The 15,088-nt window shown below is 45.3% G+C and overlaps 1 protein-coding gene across 1 annotated transcript in view; it reads left to right on the forward strand.

Moving 5' to 3' along the window:
• robo1 (roundabout, axon guidance receptor, homolog 1 (Drosophila)) overlaps positions 1 to 15,088 on the forward strand; it is a 142,875-nt gene that overhangs the window by 33,354 nt on the left and 94,433 nt on the right. Inside the window, exon 3 of the mRNA XM_068745770.1 lies at positions 6,389 to 6,715. Coding sequence (XP_068601871.1) covers positions 6,389 to 6,715 — 327 coding nt within the window. The remainder of the gene's footprint in view (positions 1 to 6,388; positions 6,716 to 15,088) is intronic.

The raw sequence follows: 15,088 nt of genomic DNA on the forward strand, positions 1-15,088 counted from the left end.
CTATTTGGGAAGAAGCCTGGAGCAGTCGAGGGAATACTGCCCTTATTGTAATAGCTCCAGCCGGGGGGGGGGGATAGACTTCAGCCCTCCCAAAGGTGTGCTCGACTCGGGTCGTCTCATTCCCAATTTAACTTGCAAAACCTGGGGAGAGCCAGGGATGGGTTTCCCGGCTGACACAGCCATGAGCTAGTGCCGGAGATCTTGGTCGGGGGTTTGGGGGGGGGGGGGGGGGGGGTCCTGATGAACAACTGTGATCATACGACTACCCCAGAGCTTATGTTGGTAACCGGTGGCCCCTGAGAGGTAGTGCTGCATATTCATGATATATATCAGCTCATTTATCAGAGCAATACAAACATACTGCATACTGTGATGCTATGATGCTTTATATCAGTTACTCTATCATTTGAGATTAAATCAATAATTGGAAAGAATGTTAGGAGGCTTACATAGATACAAGCTAACTGTTTATGATTTCATTAAACCTGTTAAATATATTTTCCTTAAACACATCAAAAGATCACTGTTGTTTTTGCAATATGGTCTGCAGCAGCCATACTCCTCGTATATATCACTACGAGCATACAGTCAAACAGTACAGTGTTGGGTTGCACTGCAGGGCAAACACTTTCAGGTCGCTCAATCCACCTTTTGCTTTGATTAAAAAAAGCACAAACTTTGATGAAGGCACTGTTTTTTGTAAAACGGTATCTTTTCTCAAGTGCTGCTGGATCGGTGAGGTCGCTGTATAGCTTGTTTTGTTTGGTAAACAAAGACCAAGAGACAAGAAAAGAAAAAGGACTTAACTATATCCACCCCCCCCCCCCCCAAATCCTCCCCATTTTTTGGTCTGCACACAGGCTCACACACTGGGCTCTAATCCTGCCTCTTTAGAGTGTAAGTGATAGCCTTGTGTAACATTAAAAACAAGCCTGATCTGATGCAATTGGCAAACTTGTTCATGCGCCACATTCCTGGGTGGAATCCTGATGCGGAAACTCTAAAATATTCAAATGACATTAACTTTCATGCTAATGCCATCCGAGCAGCAGGGGTGCGGTACTGTTCCTTTTCTCTCCGTCCCCAGATCTCCTCCCGTTTCTCCCTTTTATCTCTGCCCTATCGCCCCTTTATCTTCACTACTTCAACAGACAAGGGTGCCTTTTCTTTTGCTCCTCGTTACCTATTGGCCGGCACCGTCCCGAGCAGGATCGCCTTAGTTTGCCTACCCCAAGGGACACGCCCTCAGCACTTATCTCTGCCTCAAATCCCTCTTAAATCCCCTAATCACAGATTAATTTCACTGCAGATAAGGACAACCATGCACAGTAGGGCACTCCTTATCGCAAACCCATATTCCATATCTTTCCCTTTGCTCAGCTGGACATCTGATATGAGGTGTGACGATATGGCGCACGCTGCAACGCCGCTCAGTTTTGCCACGTGTCAGATATTATATGACCTTGAGCATCTGTAAAGGGGAAATGAACTTTCCCTCAGTACTGCACATATAACCACGTGCAGTACAATGAAAGCAGGGATTGATGTTGCTTTATCATTTAAGGAAGTAGACACATTATGGCTCCATGCTCCAGGGGTCCATGGTGAGCGCATATGTAAACCGTCTCCCGGCTCCTGGATTAAAGGGAAGGTTTCTGGCTCTCCTCCTCCTCCTCGTCGCACTCTCCCGAGACAGGAGCCATGAAAAACCGCATTGACAGACAGAGGCACTTTGACTCTTACAGTACAGTTCAGGAGATCACTGAACTTGAATTTATTTTGTGAACCTTGTGACTGCCTTTTTTCTTCTTTCCATCTTTTTGCAGAGAGTAATCATTATTTAAAATATGGGATGAGCGATTTTGCTTGTGGGGGACTTGAACTTTTCATTGAGAAAGGGCAAACATACCGTAATTCCCGGTGTACAAGCCGCTACTTTTTTCCAATATTTTGAACCTTGCGGTTTATGCAACGACGCGGCAAATTTACGTATATTTTCCCACTTTCGTTACGAGCCGTGTTTCGTTAAAGCCTATTTATTTTCGTTACAAAATTAACGCCCGCCCGCCCGGAGGGAAAGCCCCGCTTGCGCGTAGCTGGGGAGATCCGCGAGAAGCGCCCGGCGCTCGTCCAGAGTCGCCGCCGCCGGACCGCCGTACCCGGTCCCCGCCGCCTGTCCGCCATCCGCTACGCGGCGTCGGACGCGCCGCGTAGCGGGGAAGGAACCCACCCCCTCGACCTCCCGGGCGTCCCCACCCCTGCCGCACCACGCTCCCGCGGACGGAGGATGAGGGGCACGGGGGCAAGGGGGACGGGGACACCCCGCCAGGCGGGCGCGCGCACCGCGCAGCCTCCGACGGGCGGAGAGGGGAGGGCGACGGGGCGACTGTTCCCCCAGCCGCGGCTCGAGCCCAGCCCCGCTTCGCACCCCAGCCCGACCGACCCAGCCCCTAGAGCCGATCCTTATCCCGAAGTTACGGATCTGATTGCACTTGTGGCTTACGAATATGTGCGGCTTATTTTAGTACAAAATATATATTTTTTTTAATTCAGTGGGTGCGGCTTTTTCACAGGTGCGCATAATAGTTCAGCAATTACGGTACTGTGTTTAAGGAATGACCCTGCCTCTGATCGCGCTGACCCAGCCTGGTTCTGTATTGTCCCGAGGCTGCCCAGAGTCTCGGCAGTAGTTCCAGGGTCGACTTTTATGCCTCCAGTCTCAGCAGTTAGATCGATCGCTGCCTCCCAGACAACTAAGCTTTATAGCTCTGCAAGATGCATGGATTTTATTGCATATTCATCTTGTCGCTGGGTTGGTTTTTCACAGGGAATGCTTCCATTGACATTTCTCAATTCGTAAGTATGGGAGTTGTGATGTAATTATACAAAATTAGTAGTGCCGCTGTTGACATAACAATAGCATCAACATCAAGTAATTGTGCGGAGATGGCTGTTGCACCCCATCAAGTTAATAATTATGAACCTTAACTCGATAAAATAAACAAAAACAATGTTGCAGTGTATTTTTTCTCTGGCATATAGGATATTTTTCCGTGTAGGTCTTAGATATTTTATATTAGTATAATCTGATAATTTCAATTAATCCAATATCCCTGAATCAAAAACCTTAGATCACTTTATCTTTCAGTATATTTGTGTGATTGGTAGAAATTTGTCATTATCAGACTGAAGACTTATTATCTCCCTGCATGGAGCTTCATGCTACATCAACCCCTGTTGCACGGAGAAAATCCAGTTTAGCCTGAAGGAAGATATGAATCAATATGAGGCTGGTAGCCATAATATTAATATATGATGTAATCAGCCGAGTGACCTTGGATCCGGGAGGGCCGTCAGAAATATTCTGGATGAGGAGCATAGACACCAGAGTGGGGAAATATCCTGGAGGAATCTGAGGCTGCACGAGGATGCTGTGTGCATTCAAGTCCTGATCTGATTCTGTTGTATGGAGGAGTCTGGGGCTGCTCATTTCACTGTGCTGTTGGTGCTTTTCGGCTTTTGTGGTTCCTTGTTTATTACTGAGTTGCTTTAAGCAGTGAGAAAAACAAACAGTTGTTGTTGTTTTTTATTATTGCCTCCACGGCAAGCAAAGACTCCTTCAAGCGAGTTCAAATTTTGTGTGCGTGTGTGTGAGAGAGAGAGTAAATTAGGAAACAGCTTCACAGCGGACTTCAGCAAGTGAACAGGGTTAAGAAAGGAGAATTTTGCCTGGGGCTTTGATCGATCAGATCCTTGCTGGAGCAGTCCCAGCTTCCCTGAGGTGAAGCTCTGTATTGCATTAGCTCATCTCCTCATTTTCTGTCTAGAAGTGATGAAGGGGGTGAGAGGGGGGGGGGATAGAAAATAAGAGCGCAGGCTTTTGAAAGCAGCAGAGGAGGAAGTGGAAAAAGTAGTAGTTTCAGATGACTAAAGCCAAGTGAAAAAGAAGCACTGAACAAGCCAGTTCAATCGCGAGAGAAGCTGCTCCTCTTCTGTTGTGAGCTCAGACTTGATCTTCAGCGTCTGCTGTTCTCCTGAAGGGATGCACCTGTAGCGAGTGTTTGTGCCATGCCGGAATAATTTTCCACGCCATCTGCAGGGTTCTGTCCTGGTGAGAGGTAATGGAGCTGAAGTAACTGAGGTCGCTCACACACAGACAAACACACACACACAACATATGCACAGTAAATTTGATCACAGAGGAGGAAGCGTTACAGTTATGTGTAACCGATACATCTGCAGCCGCTCGCTGCTCAAAGCACGCACTCTCCCAGCAATCAAACAGAAAACACTTATTATTAGGGTTCTAACTGATGCATATTTATTCAGCAGCTCACCAGTTCCCCCGTAACAGGATAGTGCAACCTCCAGGAGTAGATTACTGCAGTCTCAGTTTGCATCGAAATCATGCACATCCAGCATAATCATCTATAATGAACAGGAGCTGATCAAACAGGGCTGCCGTCTGCATGGCACTCCTCACAGTGGGCCACATCTAAATAGTTAATGGTTCGCCGATAAAAAGCCCAAACTTCAGACCGTTTCAAACGAGAGAGGAGCCATAGCTAAATCAGGGCAGAGCAGATAGCAACGGAGCTCTTTAAAGTCCTCTTTAATAAAACATTTCAGCCTCCCTTGTCTGGTGAAGGCCGATGGTAGCGGTGCAGTTGATCTAGTAGTATTGTGCAAGCGAGCAAGTAGCGTTGGCTCATCTCTCCCAGCGCCGGTAGGCTGGCGGAACCAACGGCTGGTCCTCATTAACACAGGGTCAGCAAAGGCTTGTGAAGAGAAGGTTGCAGCTTACAAATAGGTCTTTGCACTTGTTTATATATATATATATATATATTTATATATATATATAAATTCTTACTAAAGGCCACACTAAAGCTTTCATCTCGACAGATGCTCTCGTACCCACAGATGATCAATAAAATGGCATATCGGGCCGTAATGGTCCTGCAATGACAGAGAAGTCCGGTCATTCTAGTCATTTTTATCTATTGTTTAACTGCGGCAAACGCAACCGATGCAGTTTGTGTCCTTTAGTGTGTAAAACACAATGAAGCATATATAAACATGAAACAATTCCTACAGGGACCCAAGGGGAAACCGAATTCATGTAAGAACCGATGAATATCCGGAGTAAACCCTTTGAGGGAAAGAAGTCCTTCCCGCCATAAACGTTTAGGAATGAAGAGACTCATGATCATGATGTCCTTTGCTGGATGCTGGATTCATTATGCATCAATGGCCGTGCTACACATTTGCAATGAAGTGATTCGTCTTTCCACAGGGCTGTCAGTGATTATGCTGACTTAACGTAAAAGATATGGCGACCACACGAAGGTGCCTCCTCAGCACGGGGTTTCTAGGGTAATGGGGAGATGGATGGAGGGCACAGAAATGAGGCAGTGTGGTAAGCTCATGGGGAAGCTATGTAAATTAATTGCAGGCCTGTGCTTCCAATTAGACTCAGCCCTCTTTAATTGGTCCTGAATGGGATCCAAAGGCCCGATGCTGGGCGATGTGGTGAGGGGGGAGCCTCTGGGCCTTTCTGTTTCGCCTTCACACAGACACACGCATACGCAAACTATTGTGTGTGAACACACAATGCCTTCAGAACCACCAAGTCTCATCCTTCAGGCCTTAACAACAGGAAGATAATTTGCATGCAAAGCAGGTTTGATAGCCACAGCTGACTGGTCAGCGGGGCCAATAGTAATCGGCTGTAATATCACTGGGGTGTTAACCCCCTTGGTGCTGCTGTGGTTTGCTCTGTCTTTCTCCAGTAGTGTAAACTATGCTTCTCCTTTGTTGCTAAACTATGCATTGCATCAATAGCTCAATTGCATTCCCTTGATTTTTTTAAACTTCTCAGGTTTATGGTGTTCCTGCTTACTTCCTGCTAATTTCTCTTCCTGCTGTTTGATCTGAGAAATTAAATAGCCATGAAGTAGGAGCAATGCTGAGCTTATCTAAAATAGCTTTTACAGTAATTCAATGGCTCACCTTTACCTCACAGATACAGGCTGTGCATTTTGTGGACGATTGAAGACGAATACTTGTAGAACATACATATTCATTAGTCTGTAATGGTACAATATTTTTTTCCTCTCCCTGCAGCTGTTAGAAAAGAAATCAGCACAAAAAGGCACAACAGGCTAACATTTCCACCTTAACTGTGCTTTGGAGATATATGTAGGTGCAACTTCAGTGGAAGATAACGCTCTATCCGTTAAATATTTCAATGATGCCTGCCGTCAGTTGAAAATGACATACTGCACATTGAGAGAAAGATGTATAGAAGCCGTTGCAAAAGAAAAGTCCTTTGCTTCAGACTCTATTATGTGTCATGTTTGAACTTGATCTCTTGTCATTTTATTGTCAGGATCCCGTCTGCGCCAAGAGGATACCCCACCCCGCATTGTGGAGCACCCATCTGACCTGATAGTTTCCAAAGGGGAGCCCGCCACTCTCAACTGTAAAGCGGAGGGACGACCAACCCCGACAGTGGAGTGGTACAAGGATGGAGAGCGGGTGGAAACGGACCGGGACAATCCCCGCTCGCAGCGTATGCTGCTTCCAAGTGGCTCCCTCTTCTTTCTGCGCATCGTCCACGGACGGCGGAGCAAGCCAGACGAGGGCTCCTACGTCTGCGTCGCCCGCAACTACCTGGGAGAAGCAGTGAGCCACAACGCCTCGCTGGAAGTAGCCAGTATGTGGAGCATGTCTTCCTCTTTCTTCTTTGCCTTTCGCGTGTTTTTTTGTTTTTTTTGTGTGTGTGAAAGACTTTGGGTTTAGAAGTAGCTGAATAGCAGTCTCCAGTTTCCTCCAGTGTTCCTGTGCTCAATGTGCTCATTGAATTGAATAATCTCTTAGGAGATGGGCAGGATGTGTTTGGCTCAGCGGTCTTGGTAGACTTGCAGGGCCTTGGGGGGAGAAATGGCCTGATCATTCCAGGGTGAGTGCTTCTCTAAAGAGGCCTTGGTAGGTGGTCGGGAGACACAATGGGAACAAAGCCTGTTCTGTTTTGGCTCGGCTTCTGCTTTTTGTGAGTTAGATATAAGGTTTTATCTCAAAAAGGATACGAATATACATGATAGTCTGCGCCACAAAGTTTTTACCTATACAGATAGAAAACGATCATTATATGTCGTTATCTCAGTTTTCCCATTCGACTAACTGAAGTATGAGGGATTCCTTTTTTTGTCTATCAACACACTTGCCTTGATCTCAAGTGGATTTCATCATCTTGGGATAAACAAGCATTCTTGAACATATATTAGAAATGCATTTATTTGGCTGTCATTCAGTACGCTATGTGGGGGGGAGGAACCACTTAGTGTCTTTGTGAGTGGTGACCTGTGTTGACAAATATGTTCCCATAGTTACTTTAAAAAGCAGATTTCATTGGTGAGGTCACATTGTCAGCGCTATTATCACTGCTTTCTTGAGTGGCTTGAGAGTGAAGGCTGAGAAGCAGAGCTCGGATATCAACTGCTCTTCAAACAAGCCCCGAGGCTGTCACCAACCCGACCGCTGTAATCTAATCAAGATGCAGAAAGAAAGAAGTGTGTGTGTGTGTGTGTGTGTATGTTGGAACGTGTGCATGTGTGAGTGCGTCTGGAGTCTTTATGGTTTGAAAAGCTGAGCATGGGCTCATGGCTTTTTAAAAGATATTTGTCTTGGGTACAAGATAGCGTTGTTGTATCGTGCTAGATTGCTGTGCAGTTGCATTTTCTTTTGTCTTATTGTTGGCAGTCGCATTGGCAAGAGATACAAACCCATCTATCCATCCTTCCATCCATCCATCGTCTTGCAGATGAGACGATCATTTCATCCACAGCCATATTTCCAGTTTGCGGCTCATGGGTCTGCTGGAGCCTATCCCAGCTGGCTATGGGCCGGAGGTGGGGTACACCTCGGACACGTCGCCAGCACATCGAGGGGCAACACGGAGACAGACGGCCACTCAGGCACACACTCATACCTACGGACAATGTTGAAGTAATCAATTCAATTGACATATGAAATCCTCTTATAACATAATAGCCTACAAATTCAACACCACCCACATAATACCTTACATGAAACCAGCTGAAAAGCACAGGTTCTGTGATCTCTGATGTTCTATCCTCGGGCTGGTGGTGACGCCTTTCATGGTTGCCACTATTAATTATGACTCATACAAGAATATGTTTCTTTAAAAGGTGACAACTTGCAGAACCAGGGTGTCGGATTCTCCTCACTTGTGTTGAATCTTCTTGTCTTCCTTTTGTTTCGCTGCGTAACATGCGCCAGTGTCGGGTTATAAATAGCATTTTAGCTGCCGGTAGGCAGGTGACGCAGCTGGAGCACGCAGTGCGTGCTCGGCAACAGTTTGTAGAACTTTATGTTTTATCAGTGGGGATGTTCACTTACAGTTTTTGTTGTAGTACCATATTGTATTACCATAGTTATCATCATAGTTATTCTAGGTACGAATGTATACGGACGTGACAAACTGCTCTGCCCTTGAAGCTGCTTTCAATATTTTCTGTTGTCAATTTCAGTTACATTAAATATAAAGAAGCAGCACTTCTGAGATCTTTACAGGCATCCTGATCAAACACAGATCTTTTATGATATATTCCATGAACCCTGTTGTTAAACTGAGCTCAAAAATACTTCAGATGATCAGAGAGAAATGAGCTTTAGAAATTGATTCCTGGGCGCTGATGCAACTGGTTAATTGTCCTCATATATCCCGCAATTTCTGATAATAGCCAAGCCTGTCAACAAATTTGCCTTTCTGCCCAATTTAAATTTAAACTATCCAAATTGCTTTCGGAGACCAAGTCATTTTATGAATTGTGAATAGAAACATGCTGCGGGACTCAAGTGTTTGGCACATATTGCAAGTTTCCACAGGTCGGAATGAAAAAAAAAAACGCAAAAACATGTTTCCCTAATTGTAGTTGATACACAGTGTTTATTTCTGAGGTGGGTTTTTAAAGTAGATAAACAAGACACACGGCGGGACTCGCCAGAGACCAGAGTACCACTGGCCCGCTCTCAAGTTTGAGCTGCTTATTCTGTTGAAGGTTCAAACAGACCCATAATGACAAGCCAGCGTGTTCCAGCCCTCTCTCTCCCCCTCTGGTTGAGTCGCTGACTCTCACTCCCCTCTGCAGCTTATGCTTAACTACATATAATTATTTTGTCGGCAAAACCAGGATGGAAAAAAAAAAGCTGTAGAGAAAGAAGGGGCCAGACGCTGAAGGTTCTTTAAGTTTAAAAGCACGTTTTAGAGCAGCTCGTTGAAGATGGTTGTCATACATCAACCGTTTTGAGATAAATATTGGAGATGGTGTGTGTAAACCTGACTTGCTGTAAATCGATAGAGCGTTTACTCTTTTTGGGTCAAGCTCCAAAGAGGACGCTGTGCTTTTAATTGCGTTTACTTTGCTTATCTCCCCGACTGTAACGTTTTCACTTTAAAAGCTACAAACACAACTTTTTTCGGGGGATGTTATTATAAGAGCTTGACTTTTTACAGTTTCCCCTCACTTGCAGATGACTCCTAGCATCATCCAAGTTTCAACAAGTTCTGTTTTGTCAGGCTGGGAGAGCTAAGTTTGTTTGGTTAATCATTAACCGCATGTACGGCACAGCCCACAGTTTCTAGATCTCAGTTGATCAAAGTTTGAGCTGCATGCATTCAACATGAGGGCTGTTTGCCTTGTGCACTCAAACAAGCTCCAGATAGGATTCTTTTCCTATTATGTTATTGTTTCCTTTGCATTAGAGATGTCAATGCCAACTTCCCTTGTGCTCAACGACTCCTAGTTGATAAAGAATGGCGTGAGGCATATTTACATGCCTTTCTTCTCAAATGCAATTCACTGCAAAAAAATAAATACAAAATGCTAAAAAGAGATATTCCAAAGTATTTGAAAAGTTGCTCACTCTTGAGTGAACACACACTCTACGTGTTCACTCACTCTACTCTGTGATGTGTCGCAGCAGTTTCCTTTACGCAGAATCCCGCGGGAGGCCACCGGGAGCCTCTATGAATAGCCTGTGTCTCTTTTTTTTTCTTTTCTGGTTGCACAGATAGCAAAGCTAAGTAATGGATGGCACCCTGCTCTACTCGAGCAGGCGATAACCTCAAGGCTGGCCGTGCGGCGGCCTGGCTGACCACATGGCTGGCTGTGTACCTTACATCCACACACAGAGCTGCTCTCTCCAGAGGCAAGGTTTACTTTTGACAGCCTCTAACAACAGAGGCAAAAGGATGTTTATTCAAATTTCACCCATTGCAAATGACTTGGGATTGTAATTGATCTTGAAATATGTGTATGTAGTCAGCTGGCTTCTCTGACACTGATAACTGGGGGGGGGGGGGCTTTGGAGGAGGGATAATTCTCATGTGGGACCAGCTGAGGAGTCATCTGGGGAGTGGATGACAGTTGGCTGGCATGCGCCAGTCAAAAAGCAGAATGGCCACCTCCCACTGATCTGACGACTCTCTGTCTGTCATGCAGGAAAGCCCTTGTACTACATCTGTTGGTCCTCAAAGACTCGGGTCTTGATATTGTCCCCTTGAACACAACTTGTCTCTCCATAGAACATCTGAGGTTTTTTCCCTCCTGGCATTTCTTTCGTCCATCCCTCATCCATCTGTTCTCTTTGCCGCCTGTTGTTTTTAAGCTGTTATCCACTGAAACAGAACGGCAACGAGTCTCCACGAATGTGCCGCACAGTAATTGTTGCGTTCAATTATGTTGCTTTTCACAGAATCGTATACGTGTTGCAATATAAGTGGCTGTCTGTCTTTGAATTTCATTTACTCACACCTCTCCGTCTGTTGCTGTCTTTTTAGCGTTTCCATTTTCCTCCTTGGCATATATATAAAATAGTCCCCATATATATAAAAGGGGACTAACGATGAAATGAGTCAACAAGGCAATGACAAATGGCTGGGAATAGGCATGTAAGAGCTGAAGAAATCAGGCCCATGAACCCGAGCGGAGGCAGCAGTGAGCCTGCTGGCCAGCAGCCAGTGGGCTTGGGGCAGAGCGTAGTACGGCTCTGTGGCAGTTATTTGTCTCAGGGAGGTTCAGAGCAAATTGGTGCAAACGGCGCAGCCAGGGTCGACCTCATGAGTCAACGTGCAGCTGCGACGTACGCTTCACACCCCATATTCTTCTTGGCCTCCGCTCCAGTCTGTTTCATGCTGGAATGTAGACCCTTCTTAAATCTGAGTGGTTTTTGTGTATGTGGCTGCAGCCAGAGCTGAACTCCTCTCTGTTCCACAGTAATGTCAAACGCTTTGTACAAATGCTGCTGGCTTTTGCCACAAATCCTTGTTTATTAATTTATTAGACCGCTGCAGTGGTTGCTGTGTGTTTGCTAAATGTATTCCGGTTCAGTCCTGTGCAAAACGGTGCATCAGGCCCATGAACCCGAGCGGAGGCAGCAGTGAGCCCCCCCTCCTCAGCAAATGTATTGCCAGCACTGAATTGTCAGAACATCGTTTGCACAAAGCATTGAGCATTGGCATCACACTGTGTATCAAAGGAAGCAATATCAATAGGTTTATATGACAATGAATCCTAGGATTCCCCCCCAAAATACTTGGTGTGTGTGTGAGTGCGTATCTGTAAGCTTGTCTTCACTGGTCTAGTGAACAATGTCCAGAGGAGTGTTCTATGGAGGAAAATGTACAGGAGCTAAAGAGGCAGATGAACAGATGTGGGTAAAGGAGACTTCCCAAAGTCCCATCAATCACTCCGCTCCGCCCACCTCCAACAGCCTGCTGGTTCAGGGAAGATGGGCAGTAAAACATCCCTGCTGCTGCCTCCTCCTCAAACAGAAACAGGATGAATGCATAACGGGGCACTTTTGGAGACAGAATAGTAAATAATTAATTCAATTACCTGTAATTCAAACTTTGACTCAGGTGAAATTTCCCTTTTCACATTTACATTTTTGATATAATGATACAAAATGAAATGCTTAACACAGCAACTTCATATTAAAATCCTATTTGTTTGTGTATTTTGGGTCTGTTATGTAGAAAATGCCTGGCCTATGTTAACCAAGGGGGGTGCTGATTTATGGCATCCACTTGAAGCACTTTCCTCTGTGTCTGCGAGGGGTTTTGCGGTCCAATCCATTTACACATAATGACACGGCCCAGATATCTCAAGATGCCATTGAAAAGGTAGAGTCCCCTTCACAGCTCTGTCTCTGCGTCTATCAACACTTTTCCAAGCTGTGAGCCAGAGATGCTTTTTTCCTTCTGGTAGCAACAGAGACTGATTTTTCATCTCAATGTAATCCTTGCTTCTGGCTGTAGTCCTAAACAGGATCAGGGTAGGATGGGAGCCGGGCTCCAGGATAGTGATGGATGATATTAACATTATGCAGTGCTCGAGCAGATAAGATACAGTATGAGAGCTCTTGAGTCCAGTGGTCCTGTACTAGCACTTGGGGGGGGCTGATAACAATGTGCATTTAGTTCCCCTCCTCTTATAAACCCTGTGTGTTTCAGTGAGTGTGTTTTTGATGTGCATCTTTTATCAAGAAGTTTCCATATTTGTTTTTTTTTGGGGGGGGGGCTTCTTTGGCTCTGTTCCATGTGCCATTGGTGAGATGAATGCATGCTGCTGACTTTAATCTCTAAACGTCCTCTGCTGAGACCTGGGTATTACTCTTGTAGTGAGGCGTAATCTCTTGGTCTCCACCTCATCTGTGGCCAGAGACACTGTGTGTATGTGTGTTCATCATCTGTGTGTATTGGGCTCTGATGTCTGGTCATATGATGGGGTGTTGTGCTCTGCATGCGGACATGCTCTGGTTATTAAACTTGGGTAAAGCCCTCGCTTGAAACCTTCTATCAGGCTCCCCGATCCGAGACGATGGAGTTAGAGAGGATTAAGGGTTTGGAGACTGGAACTTTGTGGATTTTCGTCGAACATTTTTGGTAAGTTTGAAAAATGTGCTTAAGGGAGTTCAGTCGCTCTGCGTATGAGCCTTTATAGAAATGGTGAGTCCATATTTTCGCCCCCGTTGTCTTCACTGTTTACTCCAAAAAGACAGACCATTATTTCGCCAACTTTTCTTCTTGTTTTTTTCAGCTACTTTCTCAACCCGAAAGTCTTTTTTTTTTCTTTGTTGTTGTGCAAAACAAGACCAGAAATATCTCAGGGGGTCCACTTTGAAATATGAATACAAAAACCTAGAGTGGAGCTTCAGTAGCTTTTGCAAACGGAAATCCCCCGTACAAAAGCAGGTATTGATAATAATATCTGCTTTTGAGAAGGTGGGGGCTGTCGAGAGGCAGAGTTTTAGTTCCCCAAGAGTTGGCAGAGGCTGATTCTGCTTACAGTCAATGGACTGATAACACAGGCAACAATCTCTTGACCACCATTGTGTTCATTCTTTTTTCTGGTATACGCCTGCTATAGATTTTTTTACTGTGCTGATTTTTTTTTTTTTTATTCCTCCACATTTTTTTCTTTGTGTTGCTTTCACGCAGTGTCCTGTGAATTCACTGAAGCAAGAGAAGCAGGATTTATTTCTGAGACCACTGGGATGGAGAAAGGACAGGAAATAAGGGGAGGAGGAGTTGGATCAAGATATCTGAAATTTTATCAGCATTGTCGCACGCCACTGAGCCTGGAGGAAGACTGACAGGATGAGCTGGCGCGCGAAGCAGTAGTCTCACACACTGATAATGATCTGTCTCGGGCTATCTGACTACAAATGAACTGCAATCTACTTGCTGCTGACTGCAGATAGTCACAGCCCTGCCATCAATCACTGACAAACACATGCAGGATGCATGATGGCATTCAGTTGTCTTCTGATTGTCCTTGGTCGCAGTGGGAGATCATCTGAGCATTAAAGCAACAATTGGGAGAGAATGAGGTTCTACTTTTCGTCGATGCGAAAGTATTCCAAAATGGATTCGCTTAGGTGTGACCTGTGGCACGTTATCACCGTGCTGTCTTTGTGCTATATCCTGTTATTTCTGCAATGCTAGAAGTATTCTTTCTAAGCCCACAATGTTTATCATTCCAAGTTTCATGTTACAAACTGGGCGAGTCAGCAATGATGCCCGGATGACAAAAACCATAAGAACAAATGGTTGAACCAAAAGTGACAAACTAACACTGATCACTGTTGAGCGTTTCTGACTGATTCAGTTTGACTTGTCTGAAAATCTGTCTCACCTCATAAACCTAGAGACGGTTGTTTGCACACCTCAGGCTTAACTACATGTGTGGGGAATGTAATCATCCTCAATGGAGCGTCTGTAAACACATATAATAGTCTGATTGGGACCATAAGGGGAAGCGAGGGTTGACGCCGTAATGAATTGAGCAGATACACTCTCACCTCTTTTTTTGTGGCTGCGTGACCTTCCTAAACAAGGTGTGGCAAGGACACAATGGGATCTCCGTGTAACCATAGACGGCGCAGAGCCGGATAAAAGGAGCACGTCATGTGTAAACGGAGTAAAGAAGAGGGGATCCATTCAAAAATCCAAACAGGAGTCAGTTGCTGTGGGTAAGTTTGAAATAGCTGACATCTGACTCGAAGAGGCCCGGTATTGTATGACCATCATTCTGCTGTTAAGCTTGGGGGTGACATTTCTATTCTTCCTTCCAGACCTCTCTCTCTGTGTCTCTTGCACCAGTATCGGATTCTAATCTGTCAGCTTCTTTCACCTGATTGGCTCCCATCTAATGGTTTGGATAGAAAGCCCTTCAGTGACATGAAGGGATATAGCTTCGTTTACCAGAGTCCCCCCCCCCCCCCCCAATGCTGCTAGCCAATGTTAATTTTCTTCCCGTATTTAACTGGCATCCACAGTGCTGATCACGCAAAAGATGGGACGATTCACATCCTCCCTGCTGGTCTTAAGTTACAACATACCTACTAAGTCCTATTTTGGACTTTATCTTCAAGCATTGTCAATAGTTCTGTGGTAACAGATTGATCTCGGGACCTGGCCTTTGCATCCAGCCGTGTTTTTCCCTGCCAATGGGATTAGTGGAGAGTGCCGACTCTGCAGGTAGAGCTGTAAATTAATTTG

The sequence above is a fragment of the Brachionichthys hirsutus genome, chromosome 11 (genome assembly GCF_040956055.1).
Source record: "Brachionichthys hirsutus isolate HB-005 chromosome 11, CSIRO-AGI_Bhir_v1, whole genome shotgun sequence".
In the NCBI taxonomy this organism is placed as follows: Eukaryota; Metazoa; Chordata; class Actinopteri; order Lophiiformes; family Brachionichthyidae; genus Brachionichthys; species Brachionichthys hirsutus.